General features: G+C 40.6%; 2 protein-coding genes across 2 annotated transcripts in view; one reads left to right on the top strand and one right to left on the bottom strand.

Annotated features, from left to right (window-relative positions):
* The first annotated feature begins 1,105 nt into the window (after positions 1–1,105).
* On the top strand, positions 1,106–7,986 carry NOPCHAP1 (NOP protein chaperone 1). Its single transcript, XM_040595270.1, has 4 exons — positions 1,106–1,227; positions 2,479–2,565; positions 5,635–5,771; positions 7,344–7,986. Exons 1-4 carry the CDS (start codon positions 1,158–1,160, stop codon positions 7,524–7,526), a joined length of 477 nt encoding a protein of 158 aa, XP_040451204.1. The 5' UTR covers positions 1,106–1,157; the 3' UTR covers positions 7,527–7,986.
* A 1,026-nt stretch (positions 7,987–9,012) lies between these two features.
* The window catches only part of ALDH1L2 (aldehyde dehydrogenase 1 family member L2), a 33,823-nt gene continuing 29,063 nt past the window's right edge, over positions 9,013–13,772 (bottom strand). The window contains exons 20-23 of the mRNA XM_040595269.1: positions 13,479–13,644; positions 12,150–12,255; positions 10,815–11,014; positions 9,013–9,792 (exon numbers count right to left, since the gene is read on the bottom strand). Coding sequence (XP_040451203.1) covers positions 9,737–9,792; positions 10,815–11,014; positions 12,150–12,255; positions 13,479–13,644 — 528 coding nt within the window. The 3' untranslated portion in view covers positions 9,013–9,736. The remainder of the gene's footprint in view (positions 9,793–10,814; positions 11,015–12,149; positions 12,256–13,478; positions 13,645–13,772) is intronic.

Consider the following 13,772-nt stretch of genomic DNA (forward strand, 5'->3'; position numbering starts at 1 on the left):
CATGTAATACCCAAGGACAAAATATATTATTTGAGGTTCACACGCTGTTATTTTGGGCTGTGTACAAATTCAGAAGGACTCACTTTTGTGGCCCAAGGCAAAAACCTCAGTCCTCAAGATTTTTCACTCACTGAAACACAATAGGATTTTTCTGGGAAACCAAAGTTCTGGAGCACAGTTGAGTAGAAAGGTGCAAACCAGGCAGCAAATTCAGTGGCATGCACCTGGCATTCCAGATGGCCTGGGAAAGGGGCAGAGGGCACTTGCTTGGGCCAGTCTGTCAGGAAAACAGCAGTGCAGTCTCTTACTTGAGGCCTCGCAGGTGGTTTGCTTCTTACTCCTTTGTGTTAATTAATTCTAACATACTGGGATCTGCTTTGGGTTTGTTTGGGGTTTGGGTTTTTTATTGCGTTCTTTGTGATGACAGCACATAAACACCGCTTACCTGATTACTACTTTTTCTCATTTTTGGCTTGGACTTCCCGTCTCGTCTCTTCATGAACTATTCAGTTCTCTTTTTATAGTTTTCACATTGTCTAGATTATAAACAGATAGGGACAGAAACTGCAGAACGAATCTTGAATAACAGGTTGGCCAGCATCAACTACTTGGTAGTTGTGTAAGAGTCTTTTCCAAACGACAACTAAAATTCCCTCAGGGTCTGAAATTTAATTTTAGATGCATTCATTAAAAGCTGATAATGAAAATGGGAAAGTTTTCAAAGAAAAGCAGCTGCTGGCGGGCATTCAAGTAACATTACCTGCTCGCAGCTTAGTTTCATACTCCCATTTCTCCTCCGCGTGATGGGATGGAGTTTTTGTTTCATAAATCGTTTCATAAAGATTAAAAAAAAAAGTTTTTGTTTAGTGAGGTGAATTATGTTCTTTTCTGCATTCTTAACCCCAGATTAACGTGAGCGTAGGTGTTCGTGCCGGATACCCGACGTGAGGAGCGGCGGTAGCGCCCCGGAGGAGCACCCCACCCCCGCCGCGGCCACGGGGCTGCTCTGCCCCTCCCCGCCCTCCAGGGGGAGCCGCGCCGGGGTGAGCGCCCGGCCCGCAGCTAGGGGGCTGCTCTTCCCCTCCCGGCCTCCAGGGGGCGCCGCGCCCCGCCGCGGTGAGCGCCCGGCCCACAGCTACTTCCGGGTCGAACGGGGCATGGCGAGGGACGGCGGCGCGGCGGGGTCGGCCGCCTCCCGGGAGCTGCTGGCCGTGGGGCGCCGAGGAGGTGAGGGCCCCGCGGGGGTGTGGGGCCGGTCGGGGCGGCGGCACCGCCGCCGCCGCTCTCCAGGCTGAACTGGGCCTTCCGCCCGCCTTTGGGCCGAGACCGGCCCTGTGGGCCTCAGGCCGGGCGCCCGGCGGGCCAGGAGGTCGGGGCGGGCCAAGCCGGGGAGCGGGGGCTCGGCTCGAGGTGGGCGCCCGGCCTCGCCCGCCGGTGAGCAGCCCGAGACAGGGACTCTGCCGGCCGCTTCACTGCTATGGCATCTCGCGTTTTTTGAAGCACACCTGTTTTCCCGGGCACTACTACGATAATACGCAGTAAATACGGGGGAAGACCCACTTTAAATTAGTATCGACAGTAGTAATGACTTTTCTGTGAGAATAAAAAAAATGTTAACTGAAGCTTCACTTTAGTTAATGATGGAGGGCATGTGGCTCTCTTGGCGGGTGTAAGAACTAACTAGTTTTCCTACATCGTTTGGATTTTATGGTGCATCTCTTGTAAATAGTTAAATTTAGGTCATCAGCGCCGCAGTTTGTGGCCCGCTTTCATTGATTGCCACCACAGTCACACACACGAGGAAAAGGGCTTAAATCAGCTTGGATAGCACACATTAGCTGTGCTTCGATGTGTTTTGCTGCAGGGTGTTAAAGGTAGCTTCTCTTTGTGTTGATAACTGTCGTTAAATATATCTTTGACAAAGACTTTAAAAACAGTGGGAGACTGTAAGAAGTGATCTGCAGGGTCAGACCAGTGTTCCATATAGCCCAGTGTTCTTTCTTCCAAGAACAGCAATAGCAGATGATAGTTACAGAGAACTATTTTGTTTAAGCACTGTGTGCGCCCCATTCTTGTAATTGCACATTATCTGCAGTTGTAGGTGTATGGATGCTAGGGGGTTCTTTCCTGTTCAGTCCTTTTAGTATCTGGTTATGACTGTGCTGCCCTGAATTTGTCTAATTCCATGTTGAACCTGCTCATCCATCTGCTTTCACAGCCTCTTGTGGTAGCAAATTCTAGACATTCACCACCTACTACATACAGAAATAGTGAGATGACCACCCCAAACAGACATCAAGAAACAGTATTTGAAGGAAAGCGGAGTGGAATTCCTGGAGGCAGAGACAGTTGAATCTTCATCTTTAGTATTATTTTATTTAGAAAGTGGGAAAGTAGCAGCAAGAAGAGAGCCCTACAGTGAAAATGTAACATTTGCAGTTGACACAGGTAAACTTTCAAATACTTGCTTGTTTCCAGGGCTGGAAGAAACTTTGTTGATTAATTCAAAATGTAGCAGCAAAAAGGCCACAACTTTACAGACTGTTAAGATGCCAAGGAGTAATGGTAAGTATTGGAACAGTGTCAAGTAGTAGGTAACATCTTTGGAATAACTTTTGCTTCAGTGCTTTCCTTGCATTAGTAAAGGCAGAAACTCTTGTGTTCTGTTTCTGCTGGTGCTAGGTTCTCCACTGCAGTTGCGTGTCCTACAGGTTAATCATGTAACTGCTGTTTCTGCAAAACTAGATTTTGCCATACTGGGCATTACAGTTGTAAGTTTTAGGGATTTAGTTCTCCTTGCAGAAATACTCCTGTTGTCTGCCTATAGTGAATTTGCCAGGTTATACCTTTGGTTTTCATTTAGTCCACTACTTTCAAATTGATGCAAGCTAACGTAGATCACTTTCAGAACTTCACTTTTTAATAAATATGCTGGCAAAATTATCAAGCCAGATTGTATCACTATTCATTCATAACAAATTAATTTGAATGCATTAAGAAAACTTTTTTCTTTAATCAAGTTGTGTTCCTTCTTTCTTAGTCAAAGCTACAAATAGATTGCTAACATTCGCTTCGGTGTAACTCCATGCATAAGTGGATGTAGTGTAAAAATTGTTCTGCAGAGGAATGCAGTGGGTTGATTAGCATTGATACTATGCAGCTGTGGCCTTGCCTGGAAGGCAGTGGGTTGATTGACATGGATGATGTGCAGCTGTAGCTCGTTCCAGCTAAGTAGTTAAATAGCCCTGAGGATGGTGGGAGAGGTGGCTGGATGGAGGAGGAGTAGTGTGGTCTGGCCTTTGGAGGAAGGAGAAACAGCATGGACAGTTGAACCTGACCAGACAGTAGAATCTGACTGACTGTAATGCAGCCTCCTATTTTGTTTGTGCTGCAACATAGTTCTTCTTTGAAAGTAGAATCACAGAATCATTTAGGTTGGAAAAGACCTTTAAGATTGAGTCCAACCATTTACCTAGCACTGCAAAGTCCACTGCTAAACCATGTCCCTAAGCACCACATCTACATGTCTTTTAAATACCTCCAGGGATGGTGACTCAACCACTTCCCTGGGCAGCCTGTTCCAAAGATTGACAACCCTTTCAGTGAAGAAATTTTTCCTAATATCCAATCTAAACCTGCCCTGGCACAACTTGAGGCCATTTACTCTTGTCCTATCACTTGTTACCTGGGAGAAGAGACTGACAGCCACTTCGCTGCATCCTCCTTTCAGGCAGTTGTAGAGAGCGATAAGGTCCCTCCTAAGCCTCCTTTTCTCCAGACCAAACAACCCCAGTTCCCTCAGCTGCTTCTTGTAAGACTTGGGCTCCAGACCCTTCACCAGCTTCGGTGCTCTTCTTTGGACATGCTCCAGCACCTCAGTGTCTGTCTTGTAGTGAGGGGCCCAAAACCGGACACGGTATTCAAAGTGCAGCCTCACCAGAGCCAAGTACAAAGGGACAATCACTCCCCTTGCCCTGCTAGCCACACTAGTTCTGATACAAGCCAGGATGCTGCTGGTCGTCTTGGCCACCTGGGCACACTGCTGGCTCATGCCCAGCCGGCTGTCAGCCAGCACCCCCAGGCCCTTTCCCACCAGGCAGCTTTCCCGGCGCTCTGCCCCCAGCCTGTAGTGCTGTGTGGGGTGGTTGTGACCCAAGTGCAGGACCCAGCACTGAGCCTTGCTGAACCTCATACAGCTGGCCTTGGCCCATTGGTCCAGCCTGTCCAGATCCCCCTGCAGAGCCTTCCTGCCTTCAGGCAGGTCAGCACTCCTGCCCAACTTGTGTTATCAGCAAACTTCCTGAGGGTGCACTTGATCTCCTCGTGCAGATCATTGACAAAAATATTAAACAGGACTGGCCCCAGTACTGAGCTCTGGTGAAAACCATTTGCAACCAGCTGCCAACTGGATTTAACTCCATTCACCACCACACTTTGGGCTCAGCCGTTCAGCCATCTTTTTTTACCCAGGGAACAGTACACCTGTCCAAGCCATGAGCAGCCAGTTTGTCCAGGAGAATGCTGTGGGAAACTGTGTCAAAGGGTGTGTAATGTCAATTCGGGAGTTTTTTGTCTTCATGAAAATATGCCAGAGTTTTTTAGTCTCAGGTTGTTCTTTTCCAGTATAGAGCTGTTGTTTTTTTTGCTGATCTGGGCTTATTTTTTTTCCAGAAGTGATTTCTCAGCATAAAATATTTGGTGTAGAAAAGTGTTCAATTTAAATTGATTCCTATCAATTTATTGTAGTTTTGTTTTGTGATTGAGCTGTGATTTAAAAAGTAATAGAAAAAAATTATCTGTTATATTTAATTCTTTCCTGGTTAAAAAGTCTCTACAAAGACGATAGCGTTTCAAAGGTAGATGATAGCTGTTAAGAGTTCTGTGGAGCTCACTTGGAATAGTACCTTTTACTTCCCAGAGAGTGAAAACTAGTGATTGGCTCACCTGCACATGTGGAGCAAAGATTATTATTTGAAATAACTCTGGAGGCAGGTGAAGATATTCCCTTTCTCCATGGAAGGGAAATGGGTGTGATTCTCCTAGTGACACTGATTATCTTAAAAGTGTTGGGAAGTCCCATTGAGCTAGAGGGATATTTCTGCAGAGGGTAAGTGCTTTGTACTTCAACATAAAGCATCTGTCTCTCTCTCACCATCTTAACTTCAGAGCCCCTTTTGATAATTATGTTGAACCTTTAGTGTAGCATGACATCAGTGGCATCTGTCCTACAGCTAATTTTTCCATAGGGAAGAAAGGAGGATGTATTTCCATTGGAGATAATGCTGATGTGGAAGTTAGTCAAGACGGCACTCAATATGTATTTAAAACCATGGAATTTACAAGCAAGTTTTCTGTGAAGTAGTCACATTTTGTTTTAAGTATCCAAATGGAATTTTGAAGCGATTTATTCCTGCATCACATGCTGACCAATAGATTCGATATCTTTTTGCTGTTCATGTCTTGCAAAAATGAATACTGTAATAAATCCTGCTATTAAAATATCTTAAAGATGGTAGACAGCTAGAAATTATGGTTGAAACGGAATCTGTTTAACTGCTTAGATTTCTGCGGTATGAATATAAACTAATGTGCATCTGTTTGTATACATACATGTGATAATTATTTCTTTTCCAGTTTTGGACCGAGTACAGAGTTTTTTACCACAGATGGCCCACGCAAATGATGAGCTAAGAAGAAAAATGGTAACAGCACCAGCTCATCAGTTTGATATTGAAAATGTGGACAGTGCAACAGAAAAAGTTATAGAAATGGTAAATACTATATTTTTGATTTTATGAAGTAAATTGCAATGTGATTAAAATAATTCTCTGATTTTAAAATGAGCTAATTCAATAGATAAAGCTAAGTTTTTACCATTTTAGTCCGTGTTCCATAAATTCAAAACATAGATGTAATAAAAATGCCTATTTGGTTAAAATTTACTACTTGGTTTTCATACTTGCAATTTTTTGACTGGGGATGAAGTAGTTTAAGGCCAGAATAACACATACTTTTGAATCAGCAACTCTGAATCAAAAGTAATAAATCGTATTTTAAATGTCTCATGAGTAATGTGGTTTAGAAACTGGACAGTGTAAGGTGTAGTAAGGCGTAACAGAAGGCTTTAGTGTAAGAGTAATAACTGGCTTTCAGCTGTGCTTTGTGGGTATTTTTAGGACTGGCTGTAATAGGTCTTGGGTTTAGAAGAGTTGTTAGTGTTGCTGTGATCCTTTATGGCTGGTATTAGTCTATTTATCTACATTCATATCATATTTTCTTTGTTTTTAACTGAAGTGCTGCAGCCACATGTTCATGTAAGAAAATTTTAGTAAGAAGGTGATGTGATATGTGCATGTCCCAGACAAGTGCCTTCTGGCCTGCAGACCCACAAGATAAAATGCAGAAATAAGGCAGCCTGGGGTCTGGTGTGTGAGCTGTCAGAACGATTTATTGGCCACTGGTTGGATTCAGAGTTCATATAGGTTGTGTCCAGCCTATATGCGGTAGGCTGTCCAGTGCTCGTATATGCTGAAGAAGTCTAAATAAATAATGAGAAAACAATGGATTGGGTAACTTGGACAAGATTTTTAAAAGTTTTTTTCGTGTGACACTGTCTGGCCAAGTGTCTTGGATTTATAATAAACAAGCCAGGAGACCTAGTGTTTAATAGCTTAATGCTATTTGCAAATCACTGAAGACATTTACTTGCGTATCAAATTCCTGTATTTTGCTTTGCTGCATACAGGAAGTTTTTCAGGTGAAGATTATCAGTTTAAGATAGGTATTTTCAGAGAGATAAACAGACCTCAAATCATGGCTCTGTGTATGGAAGTACATGATCACTTTTACTTGAAAAAATATCCTCATGATTTCAACTACTTGCTATTTTGCAGTAGTTGTGCTGTGAACACTACTAGGTTATAAGATATGAACTATGTTAGTAAATATACACACACACACTTGTATGTATGTTGTGACCCCTTATACACTAAATGGTTTCATTTGAAGTCTTTACTGAAAATTAGTTGTGATGCCTCCTGCTTATCATTTTAAATATCTGATTTAGACCAGCTGAGTTCAGCTATTGACTCATTTCTCTCCTTGATAATGATATAAAAATGGCCTTATATTTGCTATAGGGCAATATAAATGGCAGTTTACATATTTAGGAATCTGTTAATGGCATCCGTCATAATCCTAGGAGAATCCAAAAGTATTCCTAATTGTGGCTGTGGTTTTCTTATGGTAGTAGGCTGTTTCATGTGTTTGCTTTATGTTTTACTCAAATGACAGAAGTGGTATAGAAATGTATAATGTGCTAACTAAAGGGTTTTTTTTTTCAGAATGTGGCTGTAGTTGAACTGAATGATTCTGATATAGATGAAGAGATACTGACTTCAGAAGATGACTCAGAATCTGAAGATGACTATATAACTGATGAAGTGACAATAGACAACATTAAGTTTCCTAAACAAAAGGGAGAAAAGGGCAAAATAGAAATTTTGGATAGCAAAGCAAATGAGTAAATCCATTTTATTTTGCGTAAAAAAAAAACCCCGCCACACCACCAACCAAGTTGTGTTTTCTTTCTTTGAAGTAAGAAAAGGCCTTTGAAACTACTTTGTTTCCCAATGCAGCGTCCCTCAGGATCATGTGAAATGCTATAGTTTACACGGTGGAGATTTCAGAACCCGCTCATGACTGAGGCAGGCTGGATTTCTGTACTGTTTTATTCATCAAACAACATGGAAATGAACTGTATAGTAGGTTAGACTAAGAAAGCAGCTGGAACGTGGGGCACATGAACTAATTAAGTTAAAATTCTTGTTCTGTTGCTTTGAAGAAAGATTTTTGTAGTGTGTTAGAAGAAGGTTTTGCTTTGAGGACTGGAAAGAGTTAACTAGGAAAAAAGCTTTGGGTTTTATATTCTATGTTCTGTGAAGTGTTATGTACAATGTCTTCAATATTAAACATTATCTTAAAGTACATTAGATGTCTGCACTGCATTTATGACAATAACTGCTGAACACTAAAGCAGCAGCTGAAGTCATTTCAAGATCAGCTACGATGGGTAAGGACCACCATGACTCAAGAAGACTGTTCAGCCAAGGGTTACTTACCCTCTGTCCCTGCCCTGAGCTCCCTGTCATTATGGGCGGGTTACTAGCTCGGATCTGCAACATTTGTAGCTGTAGCGCAGATACTCTCAGTACTGAAATGGCCAAGTCTGCCTCTGTGGTTCTACAATTGCTTTAAGCTACACTTTTCATTTCCCACTTCCCCTGCCACGTTTCTGTCCTCTCCGTTTTATTAACAGCTGTCACTGCTAGAAGAATAAAAAGGTGAATTCTCAGCTGGCCTGTACTTAGGTTAGCTTGAAACACATGTGAAGCCAAAATCAGTGAAAGTATGTCTCATTCATACTTACCTCAGATTGATCAAATGTGGTGATTTGGACTGTTGTATTTACTTCGTGGATCATTTTGCATTTCAGAAGTATCATGCTCCTGGATGTCATTATTTGTTTCTTAAAGGAACTTTGTATTTTCTGCACCATTAAAGTAAAATTTTCTCTATTGTATTTGTTGAAATATTACTGTCATGACTTGAAACCTGCAATTACTTAGAGAATTTACTTTTAATCCCATACTTAAAGCTATAGTTTTAGTATCTGTTTCTGTAGTATTTATGGTGAGAAATAATAAGGATTCTGGTCTTTCTTTCACAATGCGGCTTCTTAAAAATAGAATGGGGACATGATTTACTGGGATTAACTGATTAAACCACAGAATATTTTAGCAAAGAGGAAGGATGGGAATCAAAGAATGGGACTGCTACTTCTAATGGCCGCCCACAGATCTATGGAAAATTTCCTTTAAATTGTAGAAAGTTTGAAAGCCAACATCTTAACTCAGTCATTTTATGAGGGATTTTCCCACAGATTAAAAAAAAAAAAAAGTATGAAAGACACAGTAATAATTGTGCTGTATAAAACAGTGATAACACTCTGTGTGCACAGACACAAAAAGTGATTTTAATCTGTTAATGTAACCACCTTTCAAATTGCAGGCAGATCACATGTTCCATATCAACAAAAAGATAGAAAATATTTTCAGTAACTTTATCTTGATATGCATAGTTTAACACCAAGGTTCAACTCTGTATGTACTATACAAAGATCATAGTAAGTGCACTTTCTTGCATTGATTTACTTCTTATGGCACAAAGGTCTTCTGTGCTGCTGAAGGATCACCAGAGCAGAACGTTTAATTGCTGCTGTAAAACGAACTGGTTTATAGCAAAAATGGCATAATTGGTATATTTTAGTTCAACTTTAAGAGAAGCCTAATGACTAAGGATTTAAAATGGTTATGTAAATATTATGTTCACACAAATAAGAAGTAGGCATGTGAGAACTCATTCTTCAGTTGTATTTGTAAAAATAAACTAAACCACGTTCTTGGGGTTTTGGGGGGCATTGCGCTAATAGCTGCTGCTGCATAATTTAAATAACTTCAGGTTCATTTCCAAATGCTTTTATCTGTCAGGGAAACTTAAAATTTTGACCTGATTTATAGAAACTTATCCATGGAATGGTTGTTTTGGTTTGGGTTTGTTTTCTTTTTCAGTTGTAGCACTGCAGACAGCATATCCTGGGCATGGTATTAAGCGCTTCATGGAGTCATTAAGATTCAAACTGGCCCAAAAGTTTACTTTCCAAGTGAAGCTGTTACTTTTAATATTCCACAGTGATAGCCTTGGTTCTGAGATACTCATGAAGAGCTTCTTCACCTGTACAAGGACAATATTCATCAGTTAGAATAGCAGCTAAATTAGAGGATGTTGTAGAGACTCTAACGGCATCATTAAGAAAAAATTTAAAATGCTGTAGCCAATATTTGAGTCCTTAAGGAACAATGAAAACTAATTAACTTACCCTCCCACTGAGATTTACAGAACTGGTTTGACAACAGGCCAAACCCAATAGATGTGGAAGGAAAAAGGAGCTGGAATGTAACAAGCAGCCACCTGGGTGGGACCGGGTGGCAGTCTCTAGGTAGGGTAGCCACTGGGGGTTCAGAGCTGAATTTACACACTTCGGTTTGCCTATGTTAAAAGTTTCTAGGCAGAGAAGCTGTGTAAAAATTTGTAGGGTTTTTTTTTTCCTGATAATATTACTCATTTTAGTTTCAGGAAATGTCTGACGCTTGCTAGAGATTCCAAAAGCAAAAATCTGACTATTTTTTTCTTTCATTTTTCTTTGCCACAAGGCTTGTTCTGTCCAGACTTGTAAAGTTTGACAGACTAGACTCCACTTATTTTAAAAATGGTTTTGAAAAGAAAAGCTTTTTGTAATGCATCTTCCTCTGTGGCTGTTGGAAAATTTTGATGACATTTTAAGACATAAAAATGTTTCCCCTGCTCTTACAGATTTAGAGGAGAAACCTAAATTATCATTCTGAGGGAAAGGAAAGGTTCTGGCCAATACTGTTGCTGTCGACGACATTCGGTAGCCTGTACGCAGCTCTGGATGAGCTGTAATTTGACTGCTCTGAAAGGAGCTGTAGAGGAATATTCTGTGTGCTGTAGCATTATTATAGCAAACGTACAGGAAGTGCTGAACTGGAGGTATTGAGGCAGGAATATTGTAGGGATGGGAGAGCAACTAGATTACTGTAACTGGAGAAATGTGGGAGATGCAGGAAATGCATCCATAGTCCACATTTTACTAGATATGCTGTGCACAGCTAAGGTGGTTTTTTCGTTGGTTTGGACTGTCACATGAGAAAGGAGAGAGGGAGAGAACAACTTACCTAAATCTTTCCCAAAGCCAGACTGCTTAAATCCACCAAATGGTGCTGCCACATCAGTTTTGTTATATGTGTTGATAAAAACTGTTCCAGCTTCTAGCTTTTCACTGATGTAGAGAGCTTTGCTTATGTCTTTTGTGAAAACTCCTGAAGCTAAGCCGTATTCTGTGGTATTGGCCCGTCGCAGCACTCCATCGACATCCCTACGGGGGAAAGAAATTACTTAACTGCAACTAGGTAAAATCAGTGTTAGCGATGCACTGAAGCACCTTTTCCCATGCTCGCTGTTCTCCAGTTAGCTTTTTTAAGACACCTTATTAAAGACTAATCTGTGTGTCAATCTGACAGATCTATGGAGATTCATACCCTTGCTTCAAACTTGGAAAGCTTGTAACCTTACATTTCAATGGTTAAGTTCTACACTAAGAAAAGTCAAAGGAAAAGTTGCAGTATGCCTACCAACTTTGCTCAGCTACAGTACAATTTAAGGATTAAAGCAAAGCTTGGCAGCAGATTATGAATCTATTTGCTAAAATTTTGGCCTGCTTTACAAGTTAATGGAGAATAAATGCTGAAATTCAGACTTCCATCAAACAGAACTTTTCAGGCCGTGTCCAGAGCACTATTTTCTAGTTGCATCTCATTTCCATATAGCTTCAAAAATCCATAATAATTTAAAACTTTAAAAAATTCAACACAGTCCCTTGTCACCATACATAATTTATAGATGTGAAGGGTTATCGGTGGCTGGTTCTTAACTGCATTATCAAACTGCAAAAAATGGAAACTTGTAGAGACAGTTATATGAAGTTTCTACATAGGGTTGAATCTCATCTATGTGTAAAATAATTCTTATGAATTGGAATGAAAGCTATTAGAACTGGCAGGCTAACAAAATATACAGAGGGATTTTCATTTGCAACAGTAATGTACCAATGTTACACAATGCACAACACCACTATATCACGAAAGACTGAGAAAAACAAGTGATTCCACTGGAAAAAATACACATTTTGTAATTTGATTAAGCTACTGCAATTACCACACCAACTTCAGTAAAAATATTTCACTGAATACTAAGTCTTATTTAAGATCTGGCACTTATGGCTGCATTCTATCCCTTCACACACTGCTAATAGCATTAGTTCTACATCAACGTGGAGCAGGATACCCGCTACTAAAAAGGGTATTTTCTCAGAATTTAGCTGGAAGAGTATCTGGGGATTCAGACTGGTCTTACAAGATTTAACAAAAACATATTATATATGCTATCATTGCTACACTTCGGGCGCAAATGAGAAAATAAAAGTTTCTAATAGTAACCAGAGGAGAACATACCCATTTTTAAATTTAGAAATCACCATCACAGGACCAAAGGACTCTTCCTGGGCAATATACATATGGTCTTCAACATCTGTGAATACAGTCGGTTCCATGAAGAAACCTAAACAGAGGACAGAGCATCATTCGAGCATGGTGAAAATACTTTGTGGTTTGCATTGTCCAGGCCATCTCCTTTCCACAGCTACACTGAGACTTGACACAGGAAATATCAAGATTGAAATTAATGAAGCATGAACGGAAATGCAGGTGCATAAACACCACAGAATCAGCAAGAAAAAAGGGTAAAAGAATGGCCTGTATTGATCAGAAAACCAGCATGTGCTGTTCCTTGCCAGGCCAGAAGGTCTGCGTGCCACAGCCCCGCCGACTCCTCAGGGCAAGACCCTGTGCTCTGACAGCTGGAAGACAAGGTCACAGAAGCCACTGTTTTTCTTGTTACCCAACAAGAAGATAGACTGTAGTCATAAAGATTGGTATATTCCAAACAAGGGAAAACATGCAGTGGGCAGTAACTTTGGCTGAGATTTATGGATGCTGAAGTAAAGAAAATTCTGAGGTAAAGAATTGCCTCATAATGACTGTTCATTTCTGAAGGGTGTCCAAAAGCTAGCTCATTGTTGCCAATCAAGTTATACACGAGCAATCTTGGTCACCTACATCGCGGTGAGTAAGTGTGTTCAGTGCGAGTGGGTAAAATCAATGTCAAAGATTTTACATAAATGCCACCCTCTTCCATAAGATCTCCTATTTAGTTTTGTTACACCGATTTCATATAGTCATAAATCTCTACTTTCATTTTATTTAGGAATGTAATCATCATGTTTTGAAACTCTGATGCAAATGTTTCTCCTTCATTATTGACAAAGGACAGATGTCCATGAGAAAATGTTGCTTTCATGCCTGCCCACTGAACATAGCATACATATCATCTATATGGCAAAAAAGGCTTTTGATAATAATAACCTTATGCAAACTCTGCTACTAGTTTCCTCAGCTTTAGTGTTAGTTTGATCTAAATTGATACAGTTATACTTACGGCTCTTGATAGTTCAAGGGTGTTGCAAAAAAGGCCTGAATGCCTCACAAACAACAGGAATAAATGAGCAAAAGATTCCCATACAGACTAGATTCTGATTCAGTTTTGTATATTATGCTTCAATTGCACAGCTTCTCTTAAAATGAGACTTGAAAGCCCTGTTCTCAAGTGCTATCTTGGGCTTACTGCTCCCGTGGTAGTGCTGCTTCACATAATGCAGCAGAGACAATCATGATGGCTTTTGTTTAGAGTGTAAAAGTTCCAAACGCGTCTGAACAGTATTTTACCTGGTCTATGTACTTGTCTTCCTCCGTGCACTAGAGTGGCTCCTTCTTTTACTCCGGTTTCACAATACTGCAGCAGCTTTTCCAAATGTGCCTTGTGATTTTGTGGACCGTGATCTGTAGATCTATCAAGTGGGTCACCAATTTTCATCTTTTTTATTTCTTCCACCTAAGGGTTACCCAATTAAAATGAAGTTACATAATGTAGCAAATAGTTGTTAAAGTCACTAGTGATATGGGATGCTTAACTTTTTGTGCTATGAAGTTAGGCTCTAAGAAGGGCTGGATTCTTAAAAG

Source organism: Falco naumanni, chromosome 5, assembly GCF_017639655.2.
Source record: "Falco naumanni isolate bFalNau1 chromosome 5, bFalNau1.pat, whole genome shotgun sequence".
NCBI classification, from domain to species: Eukaryota; Metazoa; Chordata; class Aves; order Falconiformes; family Falconidae; genus Falco; species Falco naumanni.

Excerpts from the sequence above, each read along its gene's own strand:
- NOPCHAP1 (XM_040595270.1), top strand. The coding sequence starts at position 1,158 with ATGGCGAGGGACGGCGGCGCGGCGGGGTCGGCCGCCTCCCGGGAGCTG. Across the intron at positions 2,566-5,634 it reads TAAGATGCCAAGGAGTAATG|TTTTGGACCGAGTACAGAGT; the intron begins GTAAGTATTGGA and ends TTTCTTTTCCAG. Across the intron at positions 5,772-7,343 it reads CAGAAAAAGTTATAGAAATG|AATGTGGCTGTAGTTGAACT; the intron begins GTAAATACTATA and ends TTTTTTTTTCAG.